Source organism: Sceloporus occidentalis, unplaced genomic scaffold (genome assembly GCF_023333645.1).
Source record: "Sceloporus occidentalis isolate IW3139 unplaced genomic scaffold, rSceOcc1.0.p SCAF_1, whole genome shotgun sequence".
NCBI classification, from domain to species: Eukaryota; Metazoa; Chordata; class Lepidosauria; order Squamata; family Phrynosomatidae; genus Sceloporus; species Sceloporus occidentalis.
The window spans coordinates 280,332,568-280,360,074 of record NW_028316981.1 but is presented as its reverse complement, the minus strand read 5'-3'; the positions used below and the strand labels follow the sequence as shown (position 1 = coordinate 280,360,074).

The 27,507-nt window shown below is 39.4% G+C and overlaps 1 protein-coding gene across 2 annotated transcripts; it reads left to right on the top strand.

Annotated features, from left to right (window-relative positions):
- The first annotated feature begins 534 nt into the window (after positions 1-534).
- On the top strand, positions 535-27,370 carry LOC149323974 (proton-coupled zinc antiporter SLC30A5). 2 transcript variants are annotated; one of them, XM_089494858.1, is made up of 16 exons: positions 535-798; positions 4,641-4,763; positions 6,869-6,935; positions 7,908-7,993; positions 9,594-9,681; positions 10,035-10,122; positions 12,824-12,900; positions 13,744-13,914; positions 15,548-15,836; positions 17,332-17,540; positions 18,689-18,846; positions 21,319-21,448; positions 22,451-22,682; positions 23,413-23,639; positions 24,637-24,765; positions 26,470-27,370. In XM_089494858.1, the coding sequence occupies exons 1-16, from the start codon at positions 710-712 to the stop codon at positions 26,638-26,640; spliced, it is 2,334 nt and encodes a 777-aa protein (XP_089350984.1). In that variant the 5' UTR covers positions 535-709; the 3' UTR covers positions 26,641-27,370. The 2 variants fall into 2 exon arrangements, with proteins under 2 accessions (XP_089350984.1, XP_089350992.1); XM_089494866.1 differs by lacking the exons at positions 535-798; positions 4,641-4,763; positions 6,869-6,935 and adding an exon at positions 9,125-9,232 and having other exon boundaries at positions 7,905-7,993.
- The last annotated feature ends 137 nt before the right edge of the window (positions 27,371-27,507 follow it).

Genomic DNA, 27,507 nt, shown 5'->3' with positions numbered 1-27,507 from the left:
TTAGTATTTTATTGTAAGGTATTTTTACTGTTGTAACCCGCCTGGATTCCTAGTGATTGGGCGGGCTATAAATAAATTATTTATTATTATTATTATTATTAATTGCTCATTGTTACTTCTATGTTGTTTTATTGTTTACTTCTGTTGTAATCCGCCTTGATTCTCTGGGAAAGGGCGGAATATAAATAAATTATATTATATTGTTATTATTATTATGTATAATCGGAGTAGCCATATTCCACGCAGTTCTACCTTTCTGCCGAGAGGTGGTGCTGTTGCCCACACACGGTCCCCAAACTGTTCCCCTTTAAGAGTTTTATTTTGGACTTCATCTCCCAGAAGCCTCGGTCATGTTAGCCAACAGATTGGGATTCTGGGAGCTGAAGTCCAAAAGAAATCCCTTAAAGAGCGCAGGACCACTACAGTCTCTGGGCGAATCCATTATTCTCCAACACGGGGGGGGGGGGCAGGGGAGGGTTTGAAGGAGGAAGAGACCAATTCATAAAGAATCCCGAGGAGCACTTCCGGCGGCGAGTGAAGACGTGGCCTCTCAAGTTTGCCGGCTACTTCCGGTTCCGTCGCAGGCTGAGGCCTGCCCTGCTAACAAGGGCTTTGCCTCTGGCTGTCCAGCCGTGGAGGATGAGGAGACCCCGCAGAGGAGAAGGAGGAGACCCCGGCGGCGGCGGCTGAGGCGGAGAGAAGCCTGGCCATGGAGGAGAAGTTCGGCGGAGGAGGCGCAGGCAGCGAGGCCCTGGCTGGAGGCGGGAGGCTGGGGCCCGTGGATGCTCCCAACGCCCGGTAACTGCCCTTGTCTCTTAACCCACTGCAGGAATAGCCCCGTCTGAGGCCGCCTTAACTGCCCTGGCTCAGTGCTGGGGGATCCTGGGAACCGTGGTTTCGTGACACACGTCGCCCTCTCTGCCAGGGAGCTCCGGTGCCACAGTGGACTCCAAGTCCCAGGGTTCCCTAGCACTGAGCCAGGGCAGTTAAAGCGGCCTGAAACCGGATTGTTTCCGCAGGGTGTTTTGGCCCTTAGTCGAGGGCTGATTGGAGGAGCGGTTGCCTCTTTCCTCCAGCCAGGTCTCTTGAGGACCAATAGCACAGCAAGCGACGCAGGAAGAGAGCGCAAGGGCCATTCTGCCCTGCAGGAAATCACAGTCACGGCATCCCCAATGACAGATGCCACCCAGACTCTGCTTAAAGGCCTCCAGAGAAGGAGACTCCGCCGCATTTCAAGGCAGCGTAGGTATTGCACTATGGAACCGCTCTTAATGTCAGGACGCCCCTCCTAATGTTGATGTGGATTCTCCTTTCCTCATGGGGTTTTCTTGGCAAGCGTCATCAGAGGGGGTTTGCCATTGCCTTCCTCTGAGGCTGAGAGAGTGGGACTTACGCAAAGTCACCCAGTGGGTTTTCTTGGCTGAGTCGGATCTGAACCCTGGTTTCCAGATTCCTAGTCCAACACTCAAACCACTGCACCATGCTAGCTGTACCAAGCCCTGATTAAATCCCCTAAAGAGAGCAGTCATGCCCCACTCTCTTGGCAGGAGAAACAGTGAAAGAAAGTGTCACCGGAAAGGGGCTGCAGACCTTTCCACAGCTTTTAAATCAAGGCTAGATAACCTAGATGGCACCTTTCATCATCCCAATGCTATTCCTGGGGCTGATTAGACTCGCCGTCTCTAAAACATATGGAGAGCCGCATGTTCCCCATCTCTGTTCTGAATTAAAACGCTGGTCATTATTATTATTACAGTTGGCCCCCTAGATTCACAGATTCTTTATCCATGGATTCAATCATCCATGGCTTGAAAATATTCCAAAAGTATACACATTTCAAAAAGCAATCCTTGATTTTGCTATTTTATATAAAGGATACTACTGTACTTTACTAGGTGACTTCATATAATGAGACTTGAGCATCCACAGATTTTGGTATTCATGGAGAGTCCTGGAACCAAAGTGCAGGAGATACCAAGGGGTTACTATATTATTAAACTTCAGAAGGTATCAGTCATGTTAATCTCTTGCAGCAAAAACAATGAAGACTATGTATTTCCTTAAAAGGCTAACTGATTTCTGTTGAGATGGGATTGCCTTGGTCCCCAGCTTCAGGTTTAAGGAAGCATGAGACCTTTCCTAGTTGCCAGAGGCGCTGCTAAGTCTGTTCAATTGCTGTGCATAGAACTCTTTGTTCTTCCGTCAGGAGGCTTAATAACACTACCTGTCTTCTGGAATAGATATCTTGGATTCTTATGTAGAGCTGGGGAAACTTCCCTTAAACCTAGCATTCTGGCAAGACGAGGTGCACTTGCTAGTTTTCTCTACAAAGCTACTTAAAATCCAGGGCCTTTCCAAATTATTTTCATCTGCTTGCCCTCTTGCTGGGGTCCAGATGTGGCAGGGGGAGCTTTTATCTAACTGTTCCATTGGGTGGGGGAAAACATCCACCACGGACAGTTTCTTAAATTGGATGTCCAATTTTCCCATCTGCACATCTCTGAGGGCTTATTCCCATACTATTAAATTCCTATACAGAAGGAACATTCTGCTTGTAGGCTGCAGTGTGAAATTTCTGTAAGTATGTTGCTGCACATGCATACACTGGGAATTCTCAGCAACATGAGTTCAGTAATTCTCATGAAGCTGATGGCATGGTTCATGTGATTTTAGGCTGCATCAGTAGAAGTATAGTGTCTAGATCAAGGGAAGTAATAGTGCCACTCTATTCTGCTCTGGTCAGGCCCCACCTGGAATACTGTGCCCAATTCTGGGCACCACAATTTAAAAAGGACATTGAGAAACTGGATCGTGTCCAAAGGAGGGTGACTAAAATGGTGAAAGCTCTGGAAACCGTGCCCTATGAGGAATGACTCAGGGAGCTGGGGATGTTTAGCCTGGAGAAAAGAAGGTTAAGAGGTGATATGATAGCCCTGTTTAAATATTTGAAGAGATGTCATGTTGAAGAGGGAGCAAGCTTGTTTTCTGCTGCTCCAGAGAATAGGACCCAGAACAATGGATGCAAGCTCCAGGAAAAGAGATTCCACCTCAGCATTAGGAGGAACTTCCTTACAGTAAGGGCTATTTGACAGTGAAACACACTCCTTCCTCGGAGGTCTTTAAACAGAGGCTGGATGACCATCTGTCTCGGATGCTTTGATTGTGATTTCCTGCATGGCAGGAGGTTGGACTGGATGGCCCTTGCGGTCTCTTCCATCTCTACGATTCCATGATTCTATGTTAATAGAAGGATATGGTTATAAAAGCTTCAGGATCTGTGAATCTGGAAACCTAATTAAGGCAGTATCTGCTTGATTTGAGTTTATTTTTAATTCGTGTTTCTAGTAGATCAACTGTGCTGGTAAGTTAGTAATATTTTGAGTTGCACAAATATCTGTTGCCCATTCGTTGTTTTGAGCATACTGTGATGTTCTTTGTCCCAGTCAGCTTTCACCATTTAGACTAGAGACTAACTACCTTCAAACTCTCCAGGATCCCTTAGTTTAAACAGCTCACCAGTAATATGTTGTGTACACTATTCACACATTTGCAGTGTTTCATAAATACATTTCACATATACCATTGTCCAGTGTTTTCAGACTAGGCTAGTCACTTAACTATATGCTTACTTAACTACACACTTAAAGTGGCTTTGTTTGTTTGTTTGTTTGTTTGAGGAACTCAACTTCTGCAATAGGGCTGCAATGAAAGGCAGCCCTAGGTAGCTAATGCTAGACCAGACCCATCCCAATATGCATCTTTTCAATAGGTCTGTAGTATTTGGGGCACTAAATGTACACATTTAGTGCCCCAAATACTACAGACCTATTGAAAAGATGTACACGAAATGTACACATTTAGTGGGGTTAGGGTCACAGACGCCCTGTGAAAGTGGAAAAATCACAAATAAAAAAGAACTGGTTATTTTACCAGAGAGAACAGCTCTCTGTGTCCTTCAATGCAGCTCAGTTGTCAACATTTGGCAGATATTGACCATAGAATCACTCTGGAGGGACCTACAAATGCTTAGAGAATTGTTTTCTCTAGAAATCTTGAGGTCTTCCACTGTGACTATGTTCAATATCCAGCAGAATCATGCTGGAGAACCTAGAAGTTCCTAGAGAGAACATATTCATCAAATCAGAAAAATCAAAGCTGCAAAAGTCAAAGCCGCATATGTGGAAGGTCAACTGTATATTACATGCATGCTCACACATTTGCTTTCCTGTCTAGGCATACTGTGCAAAGCGGTGCTTCTGAAGTTACCTGATGTGATGGACTACCACCCCCTTTTTTCCATATGCCATCAACTGGTACCATATTTGTGCCATATTATTATTGCATTTGCTTTTTTTCCTGGAAGCTCACCATGTACCACCAGCTGGTGGGAACTGCATGGACCAGCACTTTCAGCAGCACTGCTCTAGAGTGATATTCATAGCAGACTAGATACCATTCTAGACCATTAGTAATTATGGGCAGGAAAATGATTGTCATTAGTGTTGGGAGTTATATTTAGTTCACCTGCTCAGCTAACTTTTTGAGCATTACAGTATTTGAAATTCAGTACATTTATTATCATTGTATATTCTTTGAAAGTTACCACCATTTCATAGAATCTCTTTTTCCCTTCTTTCTAGCCTGACAAAATATATTGTGTTGCTGTGCTTAACCAAATTTTTGAAAGCATTGGGCTTGTTTGAGTCCTATGATCTCCTGAAAGTAGTTCACCTTGTACAGTTTATCTTCATAGTAAAGCTTGGGTAAGTTGATGTTCATTTGAGCAGTCTAAAGTGATTAATCTGTTGAACGATATTTTTAACATCATAATCACTGATCCCATGAAGGCAGCGTGGCTTCTGGGCTCTCAGGTGGTGTGCAGTGTGTAAATGCCATGCCCCCAGAGTGTCCTCAAGCCGCCCCTGTGTAATTGGCTGGGCTGCTTCTGGATGGCTTGGGAGTGTGCGACATATAAACGCCACACTCTCACACTGCCCAGAAGACAGCTTACAGTAATTTGTTTGTCTGTACCAGCCATTAGTCTCTCCCTCTCAATCTCTCATTCTTCCACAACTTCCATAATCTCAAATGACAGAATGACTGTTCTCTCCCAGCTGTCAAGAAGAAATGTTTGTCTCATGACAAATAGCTCCTTAGACCCAGATGTCAAGATTTCAACATTTCTATTTTTTTCTAAGATGCTAATATCTGTGTTATTTCTTGAAAGTATTGATGATCAAGTGCTTTTTCCTACACTTTGTCTGAGGACAAAGTTTGAGGATTTTTGTTCTTATGAGTTTCCTGGAAATTGGATAGGAATAAAATTGGCCCAGTGTGTCCTGGCTCATGAACATGCATGTGTTGCTTCTGGTTGGACTTCTTTTGGTGGTACCAGAGGTGCTTAGAGGAAACCTTCTGTGGAGTCTGTCACATGTGATATTTTTCCTGCATAATATATACTTGGTATCCATGTATTTCGATACCAAAATCAGCAATGGCTTTTCAATCAGAGGATACACAGAGCAGAAATATTTGATTGTCATATAATATTGTTTAAAATAATTCCTGCACTGAAGAACTTTCTTGGAAGAAAGTGGTAATTTATTTACTAATTACTGAGTGATTGAATTGATTTGATTTCTCTCCTATCCCAACTTTCTTACAGTATGGTATTCAAAATGGCATACAGTATAAGGTAGAACAAAATAACTAAAACAATTTGTCATGGGAAAGTTTCAGAAAGTATTAAACAGCCAATCTAAGGCCCAGAACAGACGGGCCCTTTGCGGCATGCCCATGACGTGCTAGGGTTGCTCGGAGGTGGGGCATGCACAAGCCCCACAACCCTAGCACATCATGGGCGTGCCGCAGCAGTGCGGCACCATCCAGATGGTGCACGTAGCAATGACATGCGAGCAGTGCAGCGTCCAAACGGGGCTGCTCCACTGGCATGTCATTGTGCCATCGCTGGTGCTTTGGTGCAGCCACAAAAAACGAGCTGCTTCTGTATGCTCCTTTCTTGCTGCACAGTTTGGTTGCTGTGGCGCTGCTGTGGAGCAAGGAGAGGCACCTCCCCGGCGCCTCTTTTGGCGCTCTGTACTCACCTAATTAAAACATTCCTTTTTTTTGTAATATATTTTTATTGTTATTCTTACATAAAATTACAGTTGTTCACATGATTTAACAAAATTATATATTTACATCATATATAATCTCCTTTAGTAATATTCTCCTAATAATAAATTCCTTCATTCCAAATCCCTTATTTTTGCTTAATATATTCTTATTGTCGGTTTTTACATTTGTTTACACATTATTTTGTTTTTGTACCTCTGGAACTTTGCTCTTAAATGTATTTACTTTGTCTTAGTCATAGAGAAGGGGGGAAAAGGTGAATATCATGCACTGAAAAAGAGGACAAAAGAATGAAATAAAACAGGCTATATAAGTACATGATTTTTCAAATACATTTAAGTTTGTGTATGAACCCCTTCAATAAACCATCTCGATTTACAGAATTCTATTATCGGGTACCAATCTTTCTCTATCTTGTCAATGTTTTTATGCTTTATATACGCTGAAAGTTTGTCCATCTCAATTACATCCAAAACATTACTTTTAAAACACAAATTTAAAGCAATTAAAGATGTATAAAGCACATAGTACATAAACAGCACAGTATAATAATAATAAGTATATTATTAAGTACTGTAGTCCCTAATTAATTCAGAATTAGCAGCTTTGGATTTGTTTTTTTCTTGTAGCAGTGAGACACAAATGCACAGACCCTGTGAGATGAGCATGGTGAGGATTTTTTTGAATGCTAGTTGTGAGTTTCACTTGATCTAACACATTTCTATTTCTACAGGTCTGCATTTTTTATGATTCTGTTTCAAAAGCCATTTTCTTCTGGAAAACCTGTTACTAAACATCAGGTGACTAACCTTTAATCAAATATCACGTTTTATATGCATCGGCTATATTTTTGCAGTAACATGGAGAAAGATTTCCTTTCTCAGCCTGATTTTGATGCTTCAGGGCATAGAATGAGAGAGCAGCTATGCCAAGAGTGTGAATGTTTCTCTGAAGTTTGTGTTGCAGCTTCTCAATACATTTGTACACTATAGACTGCACTATAGACCGTAGGTAACTAAGGATTTGTCCGTACTGCAGAAATAATCCAGTTTGATGCCCCTTTAATTGCCATGGCTCCATGCTATAGAATTCTGGGTATCACAACAAATTACCATTCCCAGAATTCCACAGCATGGAGCCATGGCAATTAAAATGGTGTCAAACTGGATTAATTCTGCAGTGTGAATGCAATAAGAAGCTACCTGGAGATAGGATTTGCTCTAAACTGAAAACAACACCTATTTTAAATCAGAGTTTTATTAAATTGAACCACAAGTTGATAGGACATTTTACTGAAACTAAATTTTATCTCACTGAGAATGTTTATTCTACAAAATTACAATTCTGCTATTAGTCTATTAAATGGTAGATACCTTGATGTTCTTGTAAAATAAAGACAATGCTATAGAAGATAATGTGTAATATTCTCTTATTGCCTGTTATATAAGGGCAACCTTATGGGGTTATTTAGCAATTTTAGGGAATAATGGATCTTGACAGAATTATTTATTTGCTAGCTACTACTATGTTTGTTAATTTTAAAACTACTTTGTCTACAGTAGCAATTATTTTGCTAAGTAATATCCAGACAGTCATTAGATATGTGGCAATTATGTTAAGAATGATACTGAGGCTGTTGAATTTAATTCTAATTTGATTGTATCTTTCTGGATTACATCAGTAAACAACATATGGAATAATAATACTTATTTAAAAATGGTTTCTGTGTAAAATGTTGTACAGACATGTTGATGCAGCATTTTCTCTTGCAGTGGATCAAAATAATTAAACATGCTGTTGTTGGCTGCATAATTTCACTTTTGTGGTTTTTTGGCCTCACCCTCTGTGGACCTCTAAGGTAAATATGTCATTCAAATTGTATGTGATAAATATGGTGCCAAAATCAAATTACTATAAATTGTTCATGAGCAGTTTTTGCCTTCCATATATTATTCGACTGCCTCTTCCAGCAGTTCTCTCTACTGTCTATTCTGATCAGGATGATTGGATGTGTACAGTCTAACTACATCTAAAAGGCCATATCTTGACTACACTGCTTGCTTTATTAGATAAATAGATACAGTGCGCCTGCGTCATATGCAGCTTTAACCATATGTGGGAAGCTGCGAGGGGGTGTAAGGGGCGGTGCGTCCCATTGGAATAAATGGGGCACGCGCCTGTGGCACATGGGTGCCGCCACATGCACGAGCCCCGTTCATTCCAATGGGCTTGAGCAAGCATGGACTTTGGCTTACGTGAGGGGGTCTGGAACGGATCCACTGTGTAAGCCAAGGGCGCGCTGTACTGTGTCTAGAAAAAACTGATATACCTTAAAATAGGGGACCTTGCATTGCTAGGTGGTGATCATTCTGACTAAGGTTATTTTGTGCATTTTTAGGCAGATACAGAATGGTCTTTTGGAAATGTGTTTTTAGCTCATGTTTAACTCACGCTTTCATTAAAAGCATCAGTATATCTTTGACAGAATTAGACAAGGAGAGAGGGTTGGGGTTTGGGGGGTTTAAAATTGTAATTTTTAATTGTTTGATGTTTTAATTATACTGTTGGAATCAGCTTTGATTCCTTTGGGAAAAAGCAGAATACAAATAATAATAATAATAATAATTATTATTATTATTATTATTATTATTATTATTTACAAGACTTCAAGGGAAGATGCTCCTGTAGACAATTGAGCACAATGTATATTTACTTATCCTTTCTGATAAAGCCTCAAAAACATCTTGATTCAGCAGTGCTGTAGGGCAGTAACACAGTATTGTGTAGCTATCTGTACCATGCTGTCAACCTTCATAGCTTCCTCCACACTGATGAGTGCATGGAGCAATATTTACAGGAATACAGAGAATGCAAAAATCTCCAGAATATAACATATTGTGCATTCCTGCTTCTCTGTGCTCCTTGTATCTGCTTATGACCAATCTCTGAGATAGCATTTTGTTTAGATCACTTTCTTATTTTAATCTAGATAACCTGGGCAGGCATCTACATTTCAGCTGTACTTGGTGGTGACCCCAAAATTGGTGGTAGCCAGAACTTTGCTCTTTAGGATAGACATGCATAGGATTAGAAGAAAGTAAGTATTGTTGTAGCTGGCAGTATTTATTCCACCCTCAATACTTCAACACTGCATGTACTCATCTAGGAATAAAACCCAGCAATTTTAGGACTGCCTAGTAGACATACATAGGATTGGTCTTTGACTCCATGGCCTTCTATTGCACTTCTATACAAAAAGATCTTTTCTATCTTCCGCAGCTCTATCCTCAGTGGGATGAGTGGCGTCCCCACAGGTGTTCTGGGCATTGGGCCTGGACAAAGATTGGAAAACTTATATTAGAGGACTCCCAGCTCCCAGAATCTCCCAGCCAATGCCTCAGCAAAATATCTAGTTTTACTATATATAATAAATGAGATTTAAATCTTTTGTTTTTCAGAACTGTGTTGCTTTTTGAGCATAGTGATATTGTTGTCATTTCACTGCTTAGCGTACTATTCACAAGCTCAGGAGGAGGACCAGCAAAGGTATCCCATTTATTTTGCAAAAAAAAATAAATACATATTTAAGAGTATGGACATTGTGATGATAACACCTGTCTAAAATTCACAAGATCATCAACCTAGCTGAAATGTATAAACACTGTCTTCATGGATTGTATGCACTTTCAGTGAAGAGACTATTTCAAGATGGGCTATAGTAGAGGAGACTCAGAACATAGTACAGTATATTGTGTATCAGGATAACCTATTGTGAAATCTCCCCAATGTGTCCTCAAAAAGCTTCATTTATATATAAATTATTTTATGTTCTTATGTCTCTTTTTCCTGTCTTTTCTGTTCTGCCTTTTATAATGCTGATTTTCTGCCTTTTCTTTCAGACAAGAGGTGTGGCCTTTTTCATTATTGCTGTGATCTGCCTGTTGCTTTTTGATAATGATGACCTCATGGCTAAAATTGCAGAACATCGTATCCTTTCTGAAAATGGATCAGGCATAAAATGTTATTGTTTCAGCTGTCTAATTGAATGAAAATACTTCTCACAAGTGGTTCATGGTACTGAAAGAAACTGAGGGTGCATATGCACTGTAGAATTAATCCAGTTTGACACCACTTTAACTGTCACGGTGCCATCCTACAGAATCCTGGGATTTGTAGTTTTATGAGGCTCTTTGGCAAGGAAGGATAGAGACCTTGTAAAACTAAAAATTCCAGGGTTCCATAGGGTGAAGCTACTCCACTTAAAGTGGTGTCAAATTGCATTATTTCTACAGTGTAGATGCACCCTGAGAGATTTAGAAGAATTAATAGAATCTTACTCTGCATTTTTTTAATAAATAAAACGCAACAGGATAGTGGAGAGTTTGTGGAATTCTAGAAGGAACCTGCAACACCTGCCAGCACATCTACAGTTACATTGGGGACATACATGACAGAAATAGTACCTCATGAACATCTAAGAGACCATAAATTCACCACCTCAACTTTAAGACAACAAAAGCAGTTTTCCTTACCATTCCCAGGTAATAAGAAATCTAGATAATCAATTTCATCCAGATTAATATTGAGCTAGGTCATCACCATCCACTTGAACATCTTGCCCAAGAATGAAGTACTGAAAAATAAATGGTGATCTCTTAAACTGGAGAAAGAAGGCTTCTTCAGTAATGGATACAGTACTGCCTTTTTAAGAACATGGAAGATACCACCTTCCTTTGGAGAAGTCTTTGGAATATCCAACATCCTGTTAATTCTGGATTTATAATTATTATATAACTACATGCATTCTTCCATGCTTCACATTGAAGCAATATACTTTACATCTTTGCAAGGCAGCTTTAAATGTGCTTATTCAAGAGCTTTACATTTTCCCAGCTGGCCTAGTAATATGTTATGGGCATAATGACTATTAAATTTCCTTTCGATGGTGATTATGATATAACAAGAACAATGAAGCAAACATTATTTTGTAACATAAGTGTCGATGCCTTGTTAGAAGCCCATCTAAGAGAGGGTGCTGGTAACCCCCAGGCCCCAAAATAGAGTTGTCTCAAGTTCTCCTGTGAACGCGTCTGTAAGAAATTATGTACCGTCTTTGCTTAGTTTATATTTTGTCTTTGGAAAACAAGTATTTTATAATGCTTGAATGGGGGGAGGGGACATATCATGTTAGAGAAACTAGAAGGGTACCAACTGCATGTGATGAGATTTTAAATGGATTTTAAAAAACTTGTGAAGGCTCAGCTCCATCTGATGAACTAAACCTTTTCCATGGGGAAAGGCCATATACAATTAGCAAGTCCCTGACACCTCCAGGTTTTGTTTGGTTTTGGTTTTTAATCATCGAGCAATGGGAAAGACATCTGCCTGAAACCCTGATGAACTGCTCTGTCAAAGCAGACACTACTGGACAACATAGATGTACTGCCAGAAAGGGCTATATGTAGCCCCCATCATGTATTTTGGCAGCCCCAGGAGCCTCAATTTGTGAGGGGACAGAATTGGCCTCGAGACCCTCTGAGGTTGCCCACCTCTGATCTAAATATAAGATAGTTCCATTTGCTCTCATGTGCATGTTGCAACTTGCTTTAGAGGCCATTTCATTTACTGTATATACTCAATTGTAAGTCAACCTCATATATAAGTTGAGGGCAGATTTGGGGGCCAAAATTATGGATTTTGCCATGACCCATGGATAAGTCGAGGGTAAAACTTGGAGGCTCCTTCAGGGTGTGTATGGCCCGTTCTAGATGGGCCTTTGCCCCGCCCCCAGTACATACTAGGGGTTGTCCGAGGACGCAGCGTCCAATCAGGCCTCACCCCTAGTACATACTGGGGGCGTAAAAATGGCGACACCCTATACAGATGGGCACTGCCATTTTGACGTGACGGACGCTTAGCGTCTGCACATCGCGGCGCGGTTGTGATGCTGCAAGGGTGCCATTGGCACCTTGCGGCGTCACAACTGCGCCAAAATAAGAACCCACTTTTTGCGGGTTCTTTTTGCTGCGCGGGGGAGTTGTGCAGTTTGTCCGCTGTGGCTCCCTCGCACAGCAAACACGGGTGCCAGCAGAGCGCCAATGTGTGCATAGCAAGAGGGACTCTAATTGAGGCTTTTTACGTAAGCATTTCAACTTTGGCTTCTCCTTTGACTCCCCAGACAGCAACAGACGGCGGGAGAGGGACTCTTTTTGTTTGATTAACAGCAATCAATCACCCAGGACTCTTTCTGCTTGGCTCAAGAGAAAAAGGAATGCTCTCCTGACTGCATGGGGAAATCTGAAAGAGCTGCTATGACATAACCATAGCGACTTGTAAATAAGTAGACCTGGGATTTGGGGGTCAATTTTTGGGCATAAATTTTTAGACTTCTAGACAAATATATATGGTAAATTGCATGAAAATGTTTCTCTGTTTTAATTACAGTATATTGTTTCTAATACAGAAATATTTCAGGTAAATCTATAATGTGATACATATACCACTGGGCTTAGCCACTTAAGATCATATGTATTCATTAAACTTTCTATGCTTCTGTTGTTGGAGTTATTACCTTTTGTTTAATTTCTTCAAGGAAACAATTCTTGGGGGAAAGAAGCTGCTCTTGATTGACTGAGAATTGGGGATATAATTCCTTGGCAGATTTTTCCTGAACTTTCTCTTTTTTTAGCTGAAGGACACCATGATAGTGCTCTAACCCACATACTTTATACAATCATTGCTTTCTTAGGAGTTGCAGATCATAAGGTAAATAATACTGCAGATATAATATATCACTGAGAAAATGCACACTCTTTGATGTTAGGAACTAAAGAGATTGCATGTACAGCGCTGTGTAAATTTACAGCACTTCATAAATAAAGGTTAATAATAATAATAGGAAGCTGAATTTTGTGGCAATAATCAAATTTTAAAGTAGGGAGTCTTTTTAAGGAGAAACTTAGGGAGCTGGATATGTTTAGCCTAGAGAAGAGAAGGTTAAAAGGTGATCTGATATTTCGAAATATTTAAATATTTGAAAGGCAGCCATAGTAGACTAGGGTATGGAACAATGAATTCAAACTGTAGGAGAAAGGCTTCTACCTAAACATTAAGAAGAACTTTCTGACAGTATGAACTGTTTGACAATGGAATATGCTGCCTTGGAGTGTAGTGGAGTGTTCTCCTTTGGAAGTTTTTAAATAGAGGCTGGATGGCCATCTGTCAGAAGTTCTTTGATTATATCTTCCTGCATGGCAGGGTTGGACTGGATGACCCTTGTGGTGTCCTCAATCTCTGTGATTCTATTATGTATTTGGATCATATTTACAGAGTATGGGAAGAAGAGATTGGAGAATACAAATTGGAATGTTACTAGCTAGAACAGCATGAACCCTTATGTTATTAATGGCTCTATTCCAGTTTCTGGGGGTTGCCAATAATGTAAATATATTTGAAGGGGAATTTCTGTCTATACATTTATTTTTAATCTTGTAAAGGTTGGAAGGGTAGAAATTTAATAGTGGTAACTACTGACAATATATATATAAAGAAGATGTGAAATACTTGATACTTAGGGGGTGCTAATATATTTTGTCTCTTTCTTTACAGGGAGGAGTAATCTTGCTAGTATTAGCATTGTGTTGTAAAGTTGGTTTTCACACAGCTTCCCGAAAGCTCTCAGTAGATATTGGTGGAGCTAAACGCCTTCAAGCATTGTCTCATCTTGTTTCTGTCATCCTATTGTGTCCATGGGTTATTGTTTTATCTCTGACAACAGAGGTAACTATCATAGCAGCTGCTGAAAAGCAGACAACTTTACATTTACAGACTGGAACTAAAATTCTCTTTTTAATAATGTATTTAAGATAAATAAATGGATAGTTTTAATATGGTTCTATATTTAAAAATCCACATTTTATTAATCAATTGTCTTTTCATTTTTACAAATCCCAAGGCAAAGGACTTAGTCTAAAAACCCAAGTGGAATATTAAATGTTATGGCCATTAAAAACCATAACTCTGTAAATGTATGGAACACCAGAAGACCATTTTAGGTTTTGTAAAGCTTTGTAAAGTTTAGAAATGAGATAATTTGGTGAAAATCTGTCATACGGTAATTTTAAAAAAGCTCTGCTCCCATCTTCCCTGGAGATGGGATGCAGAGCACAGCAAAGCTTCACTTGACAATCCCAGGTCAGGCAAGATTCTGTCTGGCTTCCTATTGAAGCAGGTACATTTGACCCAGGCCTGTTTGGGTATTACAAGTTTGGGTATTACAAGCCCCTTGAACTGTACCTAGAAATAAACTCTAAAGCAATACATATGAGAGAAAGCCAGTATTATGCACTGAGATTTTGAAACAAGACAAGTTGCAGGTTCCTGCACTGGTTAAAACTTCCTATGTGTTTTGAAACACAGTTCCCTTTAGAGCATGGTAGGACATAGTGCCACTGTGCTGCCCACATGCCACCCCAGTAATTATACACTCTGGAGTCCCTTCTAGCACATTCCATGCAAGGGGAAGGATGAAAGATGTTTGGTTTTTGCCATTTCTGGCATTTCTGGACTGTTCATTTTGCATTTAGACAGGTTGTGTGAGTTCCACAGACATGATTCAGTAATTTCCAGTTTTGTTTTTTGTTGTTGTTGTGTTTGGGGGGGGGGTATTCATTTGTTGGTTTTGCTTTATTTTGTTTTGAGGTTTGGTGCACTTAACACATGTGACAATTTGGCTTGCAAAGATGCCCACATGTCTCATAGACGATAACGTAGTAGTCATTATGCCATAATTCATGTTCTTTACAAAGTAAGAAATATACCTTGGATGCAGCCAGTGTTGACCTCTTACTGAAGCCAAACAGTAATGTCAGACACAACCATTTTAGTCAGTTTAGATTTCATTGTTTTTAATACCTATATTAACTTTACCCATTTGTTTCAAGTTTATCACTTTTATGTTCTTTTATATTGTGTGCGGTGCATTTTTTTAAAAAAAAAAGACTAGAGTGGGCAATGGAACAAATATCTTAAATTTCCTGTAGTGTAGATCAGATGTGGTCAGAAGGTAACTGTGGACCGCTGATACAAAATGCCTGGTGGTTGTGAGGATGATAGGCCTTGTTTTGCTCTAGCAAGGTAGTACTTATATTTTTAAATAAGTGAGATCACTTAATACTGATAAGTTATTCCTAAACTGTTAAAACCTGCCAAATATGCCCTGTTGGTTTGTAACTATGAAGTGTATTTGATGGGCCATGCAAATTCTAATTGGGGGGAAACAATAAGAATGTCTTCCCCACCTCTGGTGTTAAGATCAGCAGTGAATAGCAAGGCTGGCTCTGAATACAAAACCAGTTTTGCTGCCCCTTTTAAGTTTTAGTTTCTTTCTTAATTTTGTATTTTTTCTTTGCAGAGTAAAGTAGAATCCTGGTCTTCTCTCATCATGCCCTTCATAACAGTTATCCTTTTTGTAATGGTTTTGGACTTCTATGTAGAATCTGTATGCTCCATCAAGATGGAGGTCTCAAAATGTGCCCGTTATGGATCCGTTCTCATTTTCATTAGTGCTCTACTTTTTGGAAACTTTTGGACACATCCAATAACAGACCAACTCCGAGCTATGAGCAAACCAGCACACCCAGAAACCACAGAGCATGTTATTTCTGGAGGAGTGATTGTCAGTGCCATATTCTTTATATTATGTATGTATTGTTTCTCCTTTCAGGGTAATAATAAAATATTACTCATCTGTTTTTCATATATAGAAAGAAATTCAGTATGCCTTGTTATGTCGATGATATGAATAGTGTTTCATTGTCATTTTGCCAAAATTTACTGAAAATTCTTGATAGCGCTCTAGTTAATACATGTAGATTTAGATGGGGTTAGAAGGAAGTGAAACTGGATAGTCTGAATGTGGTCAGCAAGCTGCACCAAGTGTTTTGTATTTGGACTAAGTTTGTGTTCATTGTACATCTTCCCTCCCTTATTGAACCAGATGGCAAACTATTTACCATCTACTGCACACTCTGATGGACAGTTCATTGCCCATGGTGTCTCCCTGCCCATTTTAAAGGTTGCCCCATTTGCTGCTATGCTAGTTGCCCCAGAAATGTGATTTCTGTGGGAGGATGTGGAAGGAATATACTATTTTTCATGCTGAATTCCATTTCTGAAAATCTCCCAGAAGTGCAGTTTGGTCTAAACATAATTGCATGTTCTTATATACCAAATTTTAAAAGAAAAATAGGAGAGTAGGGCAACAAATGCCCTACGGGACCACTTTGGGTCCCATATTGGAGGAAAGATGGGATGTAAAATAAATAATATATGACAACAGGATAGAATAAGGCTCCCAGGGGGTTAATGGGCAACCAGTGTAGCCCCTACTCCCAGAGGCTGACTGCTCCTGGTTTCCTTTAAATCAACTTCTGGCTTCACTTCAGTACTCAGATTCCTTTTGTGAAAATCCATGAAACTCCTGTTTGAAAAGTTTGTCCTCAATTAGCATGATCCATTGGGATACCTTGATTTGGACCTGGGCCTTAGGTTTTGCACATTTGCAAAAAAAAAAAATGAAGATAAGTGGGCATAGCAATTTAAGATGAGGTTTGGGGATTATCCAAAGTTTTTAGCATAAGAAACACAAAACAGTTTGAGGCCTTGAGTTGTATTCTGAAATCAAACCAATACTTTTCAATAATGGTATATCTATCAGCTAGTTCAGTTAGCTTATACGATCAGTGTGTTATAAAACCACTCTATTATAGGCTGAGTTTCCCTTATCCAGAATGTTTGGGATCAGAAATGTTTTGGATTTCAGAGATTTTTGGATTTTAGAATATTTGCATATTTTAGATTTTAAATATTTTAGATTTTAAAATATTTGCATATACAAAATTAGATATCTTGGAGATGTTTTGTGTACACCTTATTCACATATCCTGAAGGTAATTTTATATATAATATTTTAATAATTTTGTGCATAAAGCAAAGTTTGTGTACACTGAGCCATCAGAAAGCAATGGTGTCACTATTTCAGCCGCACATTTGGACAATTTTGGACTATTTCAGATTTCAAAATTCCAGATAAGGGAGATTCAACCTGTACTGAATGCCTTTGGAGACTTATGTGTAGAGGAAATGCTTGTATTCTGATGGTCATACAAAATGCAAACAAACTCATTATCTTTTCAGCTGCTAATGTTCTCTCCTCCCCAACACGGAAGGGACAAAAAGGCACTCTCATTGGTTATTCTCCAGAAGGAATACCACTGTACAATTTTATGGGTGATGCTTTCCAACACAGCTCTCAATCATTACCTCGATTTATTAAAGAATCATTAAAACAGATCCTTGAGGAGTCTGACTCAAGGCATATCTTCTACTTTCTGTGCCTAAATCTGGTAAGTGCCTAAACCTTGAGCAAAATTTTCTGGCTATCCAAGGATGGGAATAAATTTAGTTTTAACACCAAATGTGCTATATATGAGGGAGAACTAGGTGGAAAGACATCCCTGACCATCTAGTCCTACTGGTCAGTGTTAAAGGCATGATGTTCTTAAGATAATTCCTCAAAGTTGACTATTCAGGCTATGAAAGAAAGAAGTTACACAATCTCTGTGGCTAAATAAAAAACCTGATAAAGTGGCCTGAACATGAAATCTTATGCTGAATTGTATCTATCTCAAAGGTATTGTTAGATGTCTTCCCTTTTCCTTCCTATGTAGAAACATACTAATAAGGCTTTCTCCTCAAAACTGCTACAGAGGAACTTGGTGCTCTATTTATTGAAATACAAAAACTCATGGCCAGAGCCCAAAGACCATTTAAGCCAGATCTGTGAATCCAGTGGTGATGGGAGGAACAACTTAGCAGTTCTTTTTATCTTGATTGCTGTTTTATAGATGTTTACTTGAGAATAGTCTGTTGGCTTCATCCAAGATTACATTCTCACCTGAGGCCAGGAATATGTTGACTTTAGAAAAAATGATAGTGCCCAGGATTAGGGGTTAAACAGCTTTACCCCAGTTCAGTCTAGACAGTAATAAGAGTGAATCCATTCTACTTGTTTCCAACTGGAAAGGAGGTGACATTTTGTCGTCCTCTTGCTCCAGATGTTCTGGCCACAGCCATCAGCCATTTTCTTCACCAGCCCTGTTATACCCACCTTCTTCCTCTCTCACTTTGTGAAATGCATGTTCTTACTAATAATGGCAGAAGGAGATAGACATCAGTACCTCCTTTTGCCATTATCACATTTAGATAATGGGGCTATTTCAAAAGAGGTTTAGATAAATAACAATCAGCAAACAAAAATACATTTCCATATATGGTGTTTCTCCCTTTTATAGAAGCAAGTGTTTAAGATAGGTATTTAGAATGTAATTTTTGTCTAGAATGTGTTATATGAGTTGTATATGAATGTTTACATCATCATTTGTGAGAACTCTTTTTATCTATATGAAGTGTAAGTTGAAAAAGGGAGATCTTACATCATGTTATGTTTTATTTTCATGAACAAAATCCAAAATTTTCCTCAAATTCATTGCAGGCTTTTACTTTTGTGGAACTCTTTTATGGTGTGTGGACCAACAGTCTAGGATTAATATCAGATGGATTTCACATGCTTTTTGACTGTTCAGCTTTAGTTATGGGTCTCTTTGCAGCGCTGATGACGAGATGGAAAGCAACACGTATATTCTCCTATGGGTATGTCCACTGAATTTGTTACAAAGATATACAGTATTAAAAAGATGCTGTCAACTGAGTCATCACATCCAGAGCTTGAAAAAATTACCATAACTCACAAACACACAAAATACACAAAACAGCTGCGCCATAAGGGGAGATTCAAATCCCAAAGTAATTTTTCCAAGGTCTGGTAATGTCATTCATCAGAGGAAGTTGCTTTGGATCTAAACTATTTTATCTCTGTTGTCCAGTATTATTTAATATGACTAAAGGCCTGTGCACACAGTCAAAAAGATTCGTGTTCCCACTGGCCAAAAGGTCCTCTCCAGACAATGCAGACTCTTAGCCCCAGGTTGGAATCAGCCAGTCCGGACACTGATCAAGGAGTCCTGGGCTGATTTATGCCCAAAGGGGCCTTAAGCCATTCCAAAAAGGCTGACTGTTTGCCACAGAGTTTCTAGTAAACTCTGTGGTAACAGATGGCACACCAGAAGGCCCTGTATGCCATGTACCTGCTGCTACCATTACATCCATCCCCAAAGCCCCTGTCACAGCCTCTGAAAGGGGCACCTGTCCATGTGAGTGCAGCCAGGCACCCCTGCTTTGACCCTTACGGCCTGTGGCAAGAGCCTTCAAAACAGGTGTGGCAGCAATGTCAGGTGCAGGACATATGGTGGCAGCAGGCCTGTGTGAACACCCACCTATCGGCATGCTGGTCCAGGGACATGAGAGAGGGCCTTTTCTATGTCTTCCCCTAGACTGTGGAACTCCCTTCCCAGGGAGACCAGAATGGCCCCTTCCTTGATGGCCTTCCACCAACAGGCGAAGATTTTCCTCTTACGAAAAGGCATGCAAAACAAAGCTTTTAAAGAATGGGCTAAGGTGTTACATTGTTTTAATGTTTTTTAAACATTTTATCTTTTTAAACTATTTGATATTTTGTTTGAAATATTGCAGCAATTTAATTCTGTTTTAATGTACTATTTTTGTATACTTTTAATTGTACTTTTTTTTAATGATGTAAGCTGCCCTAAATCCCAGTCTTGGGAGAAGTGCAGGATATAAATAAATATAATAAGAATAATAAGAAAACAACAACACCAGGGACAGGATACCTTGGGCTTGGTCTATGCTAGCCTACCCATCTGCTCAGACCCTAGATACGTGTCATCAGGATCTTCGGTTGTTGTTTTGGTTTGTTTGTTTGTTTGTTTGTTTTGGGGAGGGGTTTACATAATTTACTGCCTTTTCTCCCTAAGATGCCAATAAATAAATAAATAACCTGGGTCGTTCCACCTGCAAAGTATTCATTCTGCCACAGAGCTATAATTCCTTCCTCATCCTTTGCACTTTTTGCATTATTGTGGATGGACCAGCATTGTATGGCTTCACATAATAAACCTGCTAAACATGAACGGAAGTAATGTATTTCCAGGTGTATGACAGAAGATATACTCTGGAGCTGCAAGCAGTCTTAGTCCCTGTAATATGTCCCAAACTGTTCATTACACACATCTTCCTATAAGCTTCCACTTGTTTACCACAGCAGGTCCTGACTGAAAATTGCATTTCAAAAGATTGTACTCCACTCCAGTACTAGGCAACTTGTGGCCCTTAAAATTTAGTCCACATTGTTGGCTGTGCTGCCTGGGACTGATAGGCACTGCAGTCCAGTAATATTTGGAGGGTCATTAGTTGCTACTGCTTCAGTCTTTTTAAGTTCAGACATGCAAGGTTGTTAAAGCAATCATTTTATGTTAATTTCCAGTACTCAGGAACTCAAGACAAGACCATTTTGAAGTTAGTCTTGAACTGTTCTGATATGCCTTGGTACTCTTTTATCCTATTCCATTCCCAATGGTCAAGATAAACTCTTAAGATCTTGCTGTATAGTCCACCTGTTTCTATTCCACACAATAAAAGTTAATTAGTATTACTTCTGAAGATACCTCACTTCTTTACCCATTTTCTTTAAGAACCAACATTTTTCCTTGTACACAACAACAACAACAACAACACAGCATTGTTCCTTCAGTTTGGCAAAGTCATTTTCATTCCATGCCATTAAAGATTATATAGTTATACCGTCAGGAAGCCTGCAAATCAGCCAAAGGCATATAAATATACCTTATATTTGTTTGCTTTTTCTTGATCAAATGATTCTGGTTCTTAGCAGAATAGTTTGGTCCTTTAAGACAGTTTGGAACATTGCAGCAGTATTTCCTGCTTATTTTTGGCCTGTTACAGACTGCCAAAATAAAGCTGCTTTGGGTCTCTTTGGAGGTATGTTGTTTAAATGATGCATGGGTCCTAAGAGTCCGGAGGTCGCACCAAAGCCACGCTCCAGTCCTAAGGACTAGAGTGCAGCTTTGGTGCAGCTTCCGGATTCTTAGGATGCATGCATCATATAAACAGCATACCTCCAAAGAGACCCGAAGCAGCTTTATTTTGGCAGTCTGTAACAGGCCTTTATTTCTTTCTGAATTGCAGGTTTGGCCGTGTAGAAATTCTCTCTGGGTTTATTAATGGCCTTTTCCTCATGGTAATAGCTTTCTTTGTCTTCATGGAGTCTATGGCCAGGCTGGTTGATCCTCCAGATATTGACACAAATATGTTGACCGTAAGTTTGACACTTTATTTTCTATTAATATTAAATTTATTTCTGCTAAGCATATTAACCTATGGGATAGAAAAAAGAAGGATTCAAGCACTGCTGGCGCTCTTTTCATTTCATGGATGTTACCCTAAGATGGTGCAATATGAGGGAGAATACTGTAAACTATACTTGGCCAGAACGAAATTCCCACAGCCCTAAAAATAAAAAGCCTTTTCTGGTGTGGCAGATATATATAAAGAAAGTTTGTTAATGCTTATCCTCTTCTGAAAAAATTGTGATAACAAGGGAATGTATTCATCTGAATTGATTGTGTTTGCCAAATTTGAATAGAATTATGTTCTTACAGTGTGGATATATCCAGTTTTTCTTATTGTGGAAACTCCTGCTTCCTACAATAGCCTCTGTTGCTGTAATGTGGCTCAGAAATAGACCTGTCATTGACTATAAACTAATTTTTCACCCTCAAATCATTTCTAAAAACTATCTGGCAGGTAGACTGTTATGTCAAACTATGTATATTAGTGCTACTTCCAGTGGTGGTGGTCTATATACTGGAGCCAGCCCATGAGCCATTCACTTCCCTAGCTCAATGCTAGGGAATTCTAGAAACTGTAGTTTTGGGAGACATTTAGTCTCCCAAAGAGACTAAATGGGAAACATTTAGTCTCCCATTAGAGAGCTCTGGTGCCACAATAAGCTACAATTCCCAGGATTCCCTGATTTCTCAGAAGAACAAATACATTGGTATGGGGAGCAGCTTTCACCCAAGCATGGCTTCCCATCACTCCTCTTATATCCCTGTGTTGAGGAAGCTTTGTTCTTCCAGATTTCATTAGACTGCAGTTACCATCATCCCTGACCACAGTCTTTGCTGATCAGGGCTGATAGCAGTCAGATTCCAACCACATCTGGAGTGCCATAGGCTCCCTGCCCTTGCTATACATACAGCTTTCTTAAGCACTGTGATGTAAAGTTTTAAATATATTTTTCTGTCCCTTTGTGCAGCCTGTCTCGGTTGGAGGATTGCTGGTAAACCTTGTTGGTATCTGTGCCTTTAGCCATGCCCATTCCCATGGACCTTCTCAAGGAGGATGCCATGCACATGAACACAGCCATTCACACCATGGCCATGGCCACAGTCATGGCCATGGCCATTCTCACAATGACTATGGGCACAGTCATAATCATGGACACTCACATGGCTCATCAGGAGGTGGCATGAATACCAACATGAGAGGTAAGCCAAGGCAATAGATTCCCCCCCCCCCCTTATAAATTCCTTTTGTTGGGAGTGAGGAACAGTGTGGAAAAGCAAAAGACTGGACAGTGATTCACAGAAATACTATGGAAAGATCTGTGCTCGCAGTTTGTATTGGGCAAAAGCTGAATTATGCTGTTTTTTGGTAAGTGTATCTACAGCTGAAGAGGAACAAACAATTTGTTGATGTGTTTTTAATAGTGCTTCTAACTTAAACCTGTTTTTATATTAGACTTGACAATTAAACTTTTGGTATTAATCTGTATTTTGTTATTGTTAAGTGCTTTGAATGCCTTTTTTGGGAATGGAAAGGCAGATAGAAGTTAAGTAAGTAAATCCAGGATGGTCAAAATGTGGCTTGCATGCTGCACATGGCCCCAAGACCATTTTTAGAGCCTGAAGGTGAATTTTGCAACACCCAAACATCTTTTTACACCCCGAGACTAGTTGTGGTGGTGGAGTTTCTCCCTCCCCCCGCATCACAGCAACAGTTATTTTTTACTCCAGAAAAATGGAGAAAAGTCACTAGGACCAGCAGTTTTGCAACTTTCGGCCACTTCCAAATTCAGTTGTTTTCTCTAATTTTTACATGTTCTGGGCTTGTTCAGCCCATGCTGGATCTCCAGGATGAAAAATTAGTTCTTCAACTCCTGGAGTTTGCCTATCCTTGAAATAAAAGGTCTGCTTTTGTTTTGTTTTCCTATTTCAGGAGTATTTCTACATGTCTTGGCAGACACCCTTGGCAGTGTTGGTGTGATCATTTCGACAATACTCATTCAGCAGTTTGGATGGCTAATAGCTGATCCCCTCTGCTCTCTCTTTATTGCTACATTGATTTTTCTCAGTGTTATCCCACTGATAAAAGATGCCTGTCAGGTACTGTTGTTGAGGTTGCCACAAGAACATGAAAAGGCTCTGCACATGGCTTTAGAAAAGGTAAGAATTTTTCTCTCTTTTCTGGGTTTGTTCCCATTTTATCACACATGTCTGGATTCCTAGAGAGTGCTTACATTCTGCTTTTATTTTCTTAATAATATTCATCATTATCAATTGCAGTGTGATGGTAATTAAAACCCTTTTAGGATGAGTCATGTTTGGCGATTTGTTCACTGAAAGGCTGGAACCTTTGCAATAGCACATGTGGGGAGATAGGTTATGTTGTTCTGGGCAGAACCAGAAGTAATTCTTACCAGTTTGGACACTTTTCCATTATGATTGTAAACCAAGGTTCAGTTCTACGCATGTCTGCTCAGTACTAAGGTACGGTAAACCAGTTTTCGGAACTGCAAACAAAAGCTCACTTCCATATAGCACCTTCCCAGATTTTAAATATCCTCTTATCACTAACAACAGAAGAAGTTTCAGCTTCATCTCTTTGGTGTGCATTTGGGTCACAGTTTCCCCATCCCTGTCCTAAGATACTCAGATGAACTGATGAAATCACTTGCAAAAGAGCGGGATATGAATTGTGTGGCCTGCAATCCTTTGGGGGATACTGTATGGATTTTGGGGCCCCAACCAACCTTCCCAGGTCCTGGCATCTCCCCAGAACATTTTGGCCAAAAAGGTTTGAGGAGTTAGCCAAAAAAACATTTTAATGAAGTGCCATACCAAGCTGTAGCCCCAAAACAGCCACCCTCCCCTAAGAACCAGGAAAATGATTGGAAATGATGCATTTCTGGTATCCAAAGTGGTGCCCAGGACAATGTCCTACAGACCTCTGCAGGAGCCAAAATATCAGACAGTTTGACCATCCAAGCTCTGGAGTATTAAATACATTAATTGATGAAGATGTTCTAATGCTACATCCCTCAAATGTAATGATTGTTTTGGAATTTTGTAAGTTAGCCTAGCCATCCAGAGTGAATGAACGCTTCTGTTCAATATTATTACAAATTCTGTTATTACATAATTATTGGGGTTTTTTTTACAGATCCAGAAAATTGATGGTGTAATCTCCTACAGAGATCCTCATTTTTGGTGTCACTCTGCTAATGTTGTGGCAGGCACTATACATATCCAAGTGATGTCAGAAGTGATGGAACAAAGAATTATACAGCAGGTAACTTAGTGTACCCATGTATTACCCACCGCCATTTTTCCTGGTTTCTCCACATAATTGTACAGTATATATGCGTATTTGTTGTTGTTGTGCTTTCAAGTCATTTTGATTTATGACAACCCTAAGGTGAACCTATTATGGGGTTTTCTTAGCAGAGGGAATTTACCATCACCATCCTCTAAGCCTGAGAGCATGTGACTTGCCCAAGGTCACCCTGTGGATTTACATGGCCGAACGGGAATTCAAACCCTGGTCTCCAGAGTCCTAGTCTAGTGCTCAAACCACTACATCACACTGGCACTATATATGCATATCCAGAAGCATAAACCATATGTAGTTGTTAATTGCCCTCAAGTCAACCTGGACTAATAACAGCCCTATGGATGAGACATCTCCAAGATCCCCTGTCGTCCACTGCCCTTCTTAAGTCTTGTAGATTCATGTCCATGACCTTCCTAATTGAGTCAAGCCATCTGGTTTGTGGTCTTCATATGCAAACTATATATAAAAATAGATACCTAACATAAGATTTACTGATTGCCATCTCTATGGTTGTAGCTCCTGGATGTTGCTCATTTACTCAATGTTTGTTCTCTAACAGTTAGTGAAAGCCCATATTGCTTCACTTGAAGGATGGTTTAACTTACTTAGAAATCAGATCCCACTATTTGCTTCATTAAGGTCTTTGAGAGCCACTGAGGATGCCTTTTTAATAATAATAATAATAATAATAATAATAATAATAATAGGTTTTATTTATATACCTCCCAATCACTGGGAATCCGAGCGGTTTACAATAGAGGGGATTATTTTTAATTATGCCATCCTTGCAGCAGGTTCAAGCAGGAAAGGTGTAAAGCAGTTGTCTTCCTCCTCCCCCAGTTATGAAATTTCCTTTCACTAATAGCAGAGCAGTAGACCCTCAGGCTCTCATATCTTGTTGAACTTCAGCTTTCATTAATTTAGCCAGCCTGATGACTGGTGAGCTATGACAAGAGTAGTACTTCATCATCAGGAGGGCTAGAGATTCCCCCACCTCTGTGTTGCAGACTGTGTTGAGCCTTCTCAAGTTAACCTTCAGAAGCATTGTAATCCCTACATATATTAGACAAATATGGAAAGAAAAGCAATAGCAAGTACATTTCTATACCACTTATCAGTGCACTTAAGCACTCCCTAAGCGGTTTACAATGTCTAAGCTAATTGCCCCCAACAAGCTGGGTACTCATTTTAGTGAGCTCGAAAGGATGCCAGGCTGAGTCAACCCTGAGCTCCTAGCTGGTATTGAACTCACAACATTGTGGCTTGTGAGTAAGTGGCTGCTGTACAGGCATTTAACCACTTCGCCATCAGGGCTCTTTGAGGATGGGGGAAATTAAAACAAATTTTGCATTTTGTTCATTGTTGCTTGGGAGATTTATTTAATTATTTAATAAATTAGGCTTGCCTTTCTCCAAACATGGGTACCAATGTGGTGTACAGCATTTTAAAAGCACAGTACAATTTAAAAACTGTTCTGTTCTTCCCCAACATGGTTTCTCAGCTGGCCATTTTTTTGATCCTGTAGTATATTAGCAAAGTGGCAATAGCACTTTACATTTTTATATGGCTTCATAGTGAACAACGCTCTCTCTAAGCAGTTTACTTAGAGCTGCAAAGAGACATTTTCTGAAGATTTAATGTCCATATTTTCATTTTGTTCAGGTTTCAGCAATTCTGAAAGATGCTGGTGTCAACAATTTAACAGTCCAGGTAGAAAAAGAAGCCTATTTTCAGCATATGTCTGGCCTCAGTACAGGGTTTCATGATGTCCTTGCTATGACAAAACAAATGGAATCCATGAAATACTACAAAGATGGCACTTACATCATGTGATTTGGAGCTACATCTGTTGGTTCATTATCTAGATGTCATCAGGGGAATTTGCACATAAATGTACAGAAACATGTATATTATATATTTGGATTTTTAAGAGGGGCAAAGGTATTATAGCATTAAAACATGATCAAGAGGTTTAAGAAGCAGTGGTACAATTGGAACATATGCTGTATATGTGGAAATGATGGCAATGTAAAAATACTGTATTTGGTGTCTATTAAAACAAATTTTGCTATAAAAGTGTGGATGAGCACAAATATATTTCACACTTTCCCCAGAAAGGAATACTGAGCATTTCTCTTCCATCTCAGATCTAAAGGAAATCATTTTAAGTTATAATGAAACAGATAGACTCCAAAAACTATTTCTACAAAATTAATTTGAAGTACTGCTGCTGTATGTGTATTTACACATAAAGGTTAGCTGCAAATAGGTTTTTCAGAGTTCATTAAATACAAACGAATCTACAATTTTATATTTATTCCATTGCTGTATATAATCCTATTTTCTAAGCTCAACTTTGTAAAATGAAGGTAATAGATCCTACTATTTGAAAATTGTTAGTGAACTAATTTTTTTAAGAGAGAAAAAAAAATCTTATATTGGCAATAAGGCAGGGAGAAATAAAAGTACGTCTTTTTTGTTGGTACACTCCTATGCTGATGTTCAGTTGAAAAGTTGAAAATTTTATTTGAACCACTATGTAAAATAAACATTTTATAATTTTTATACATCTCTAGTGACATATGATTACTGAAACTACAATCTCAAACATTTGATCTGTTTTATAGGATAGAATGATAAAACTGCTATCCCATATAGCATCTTGGTGCTCTGAATCACAAACAGTGTGAAGAAATTGAT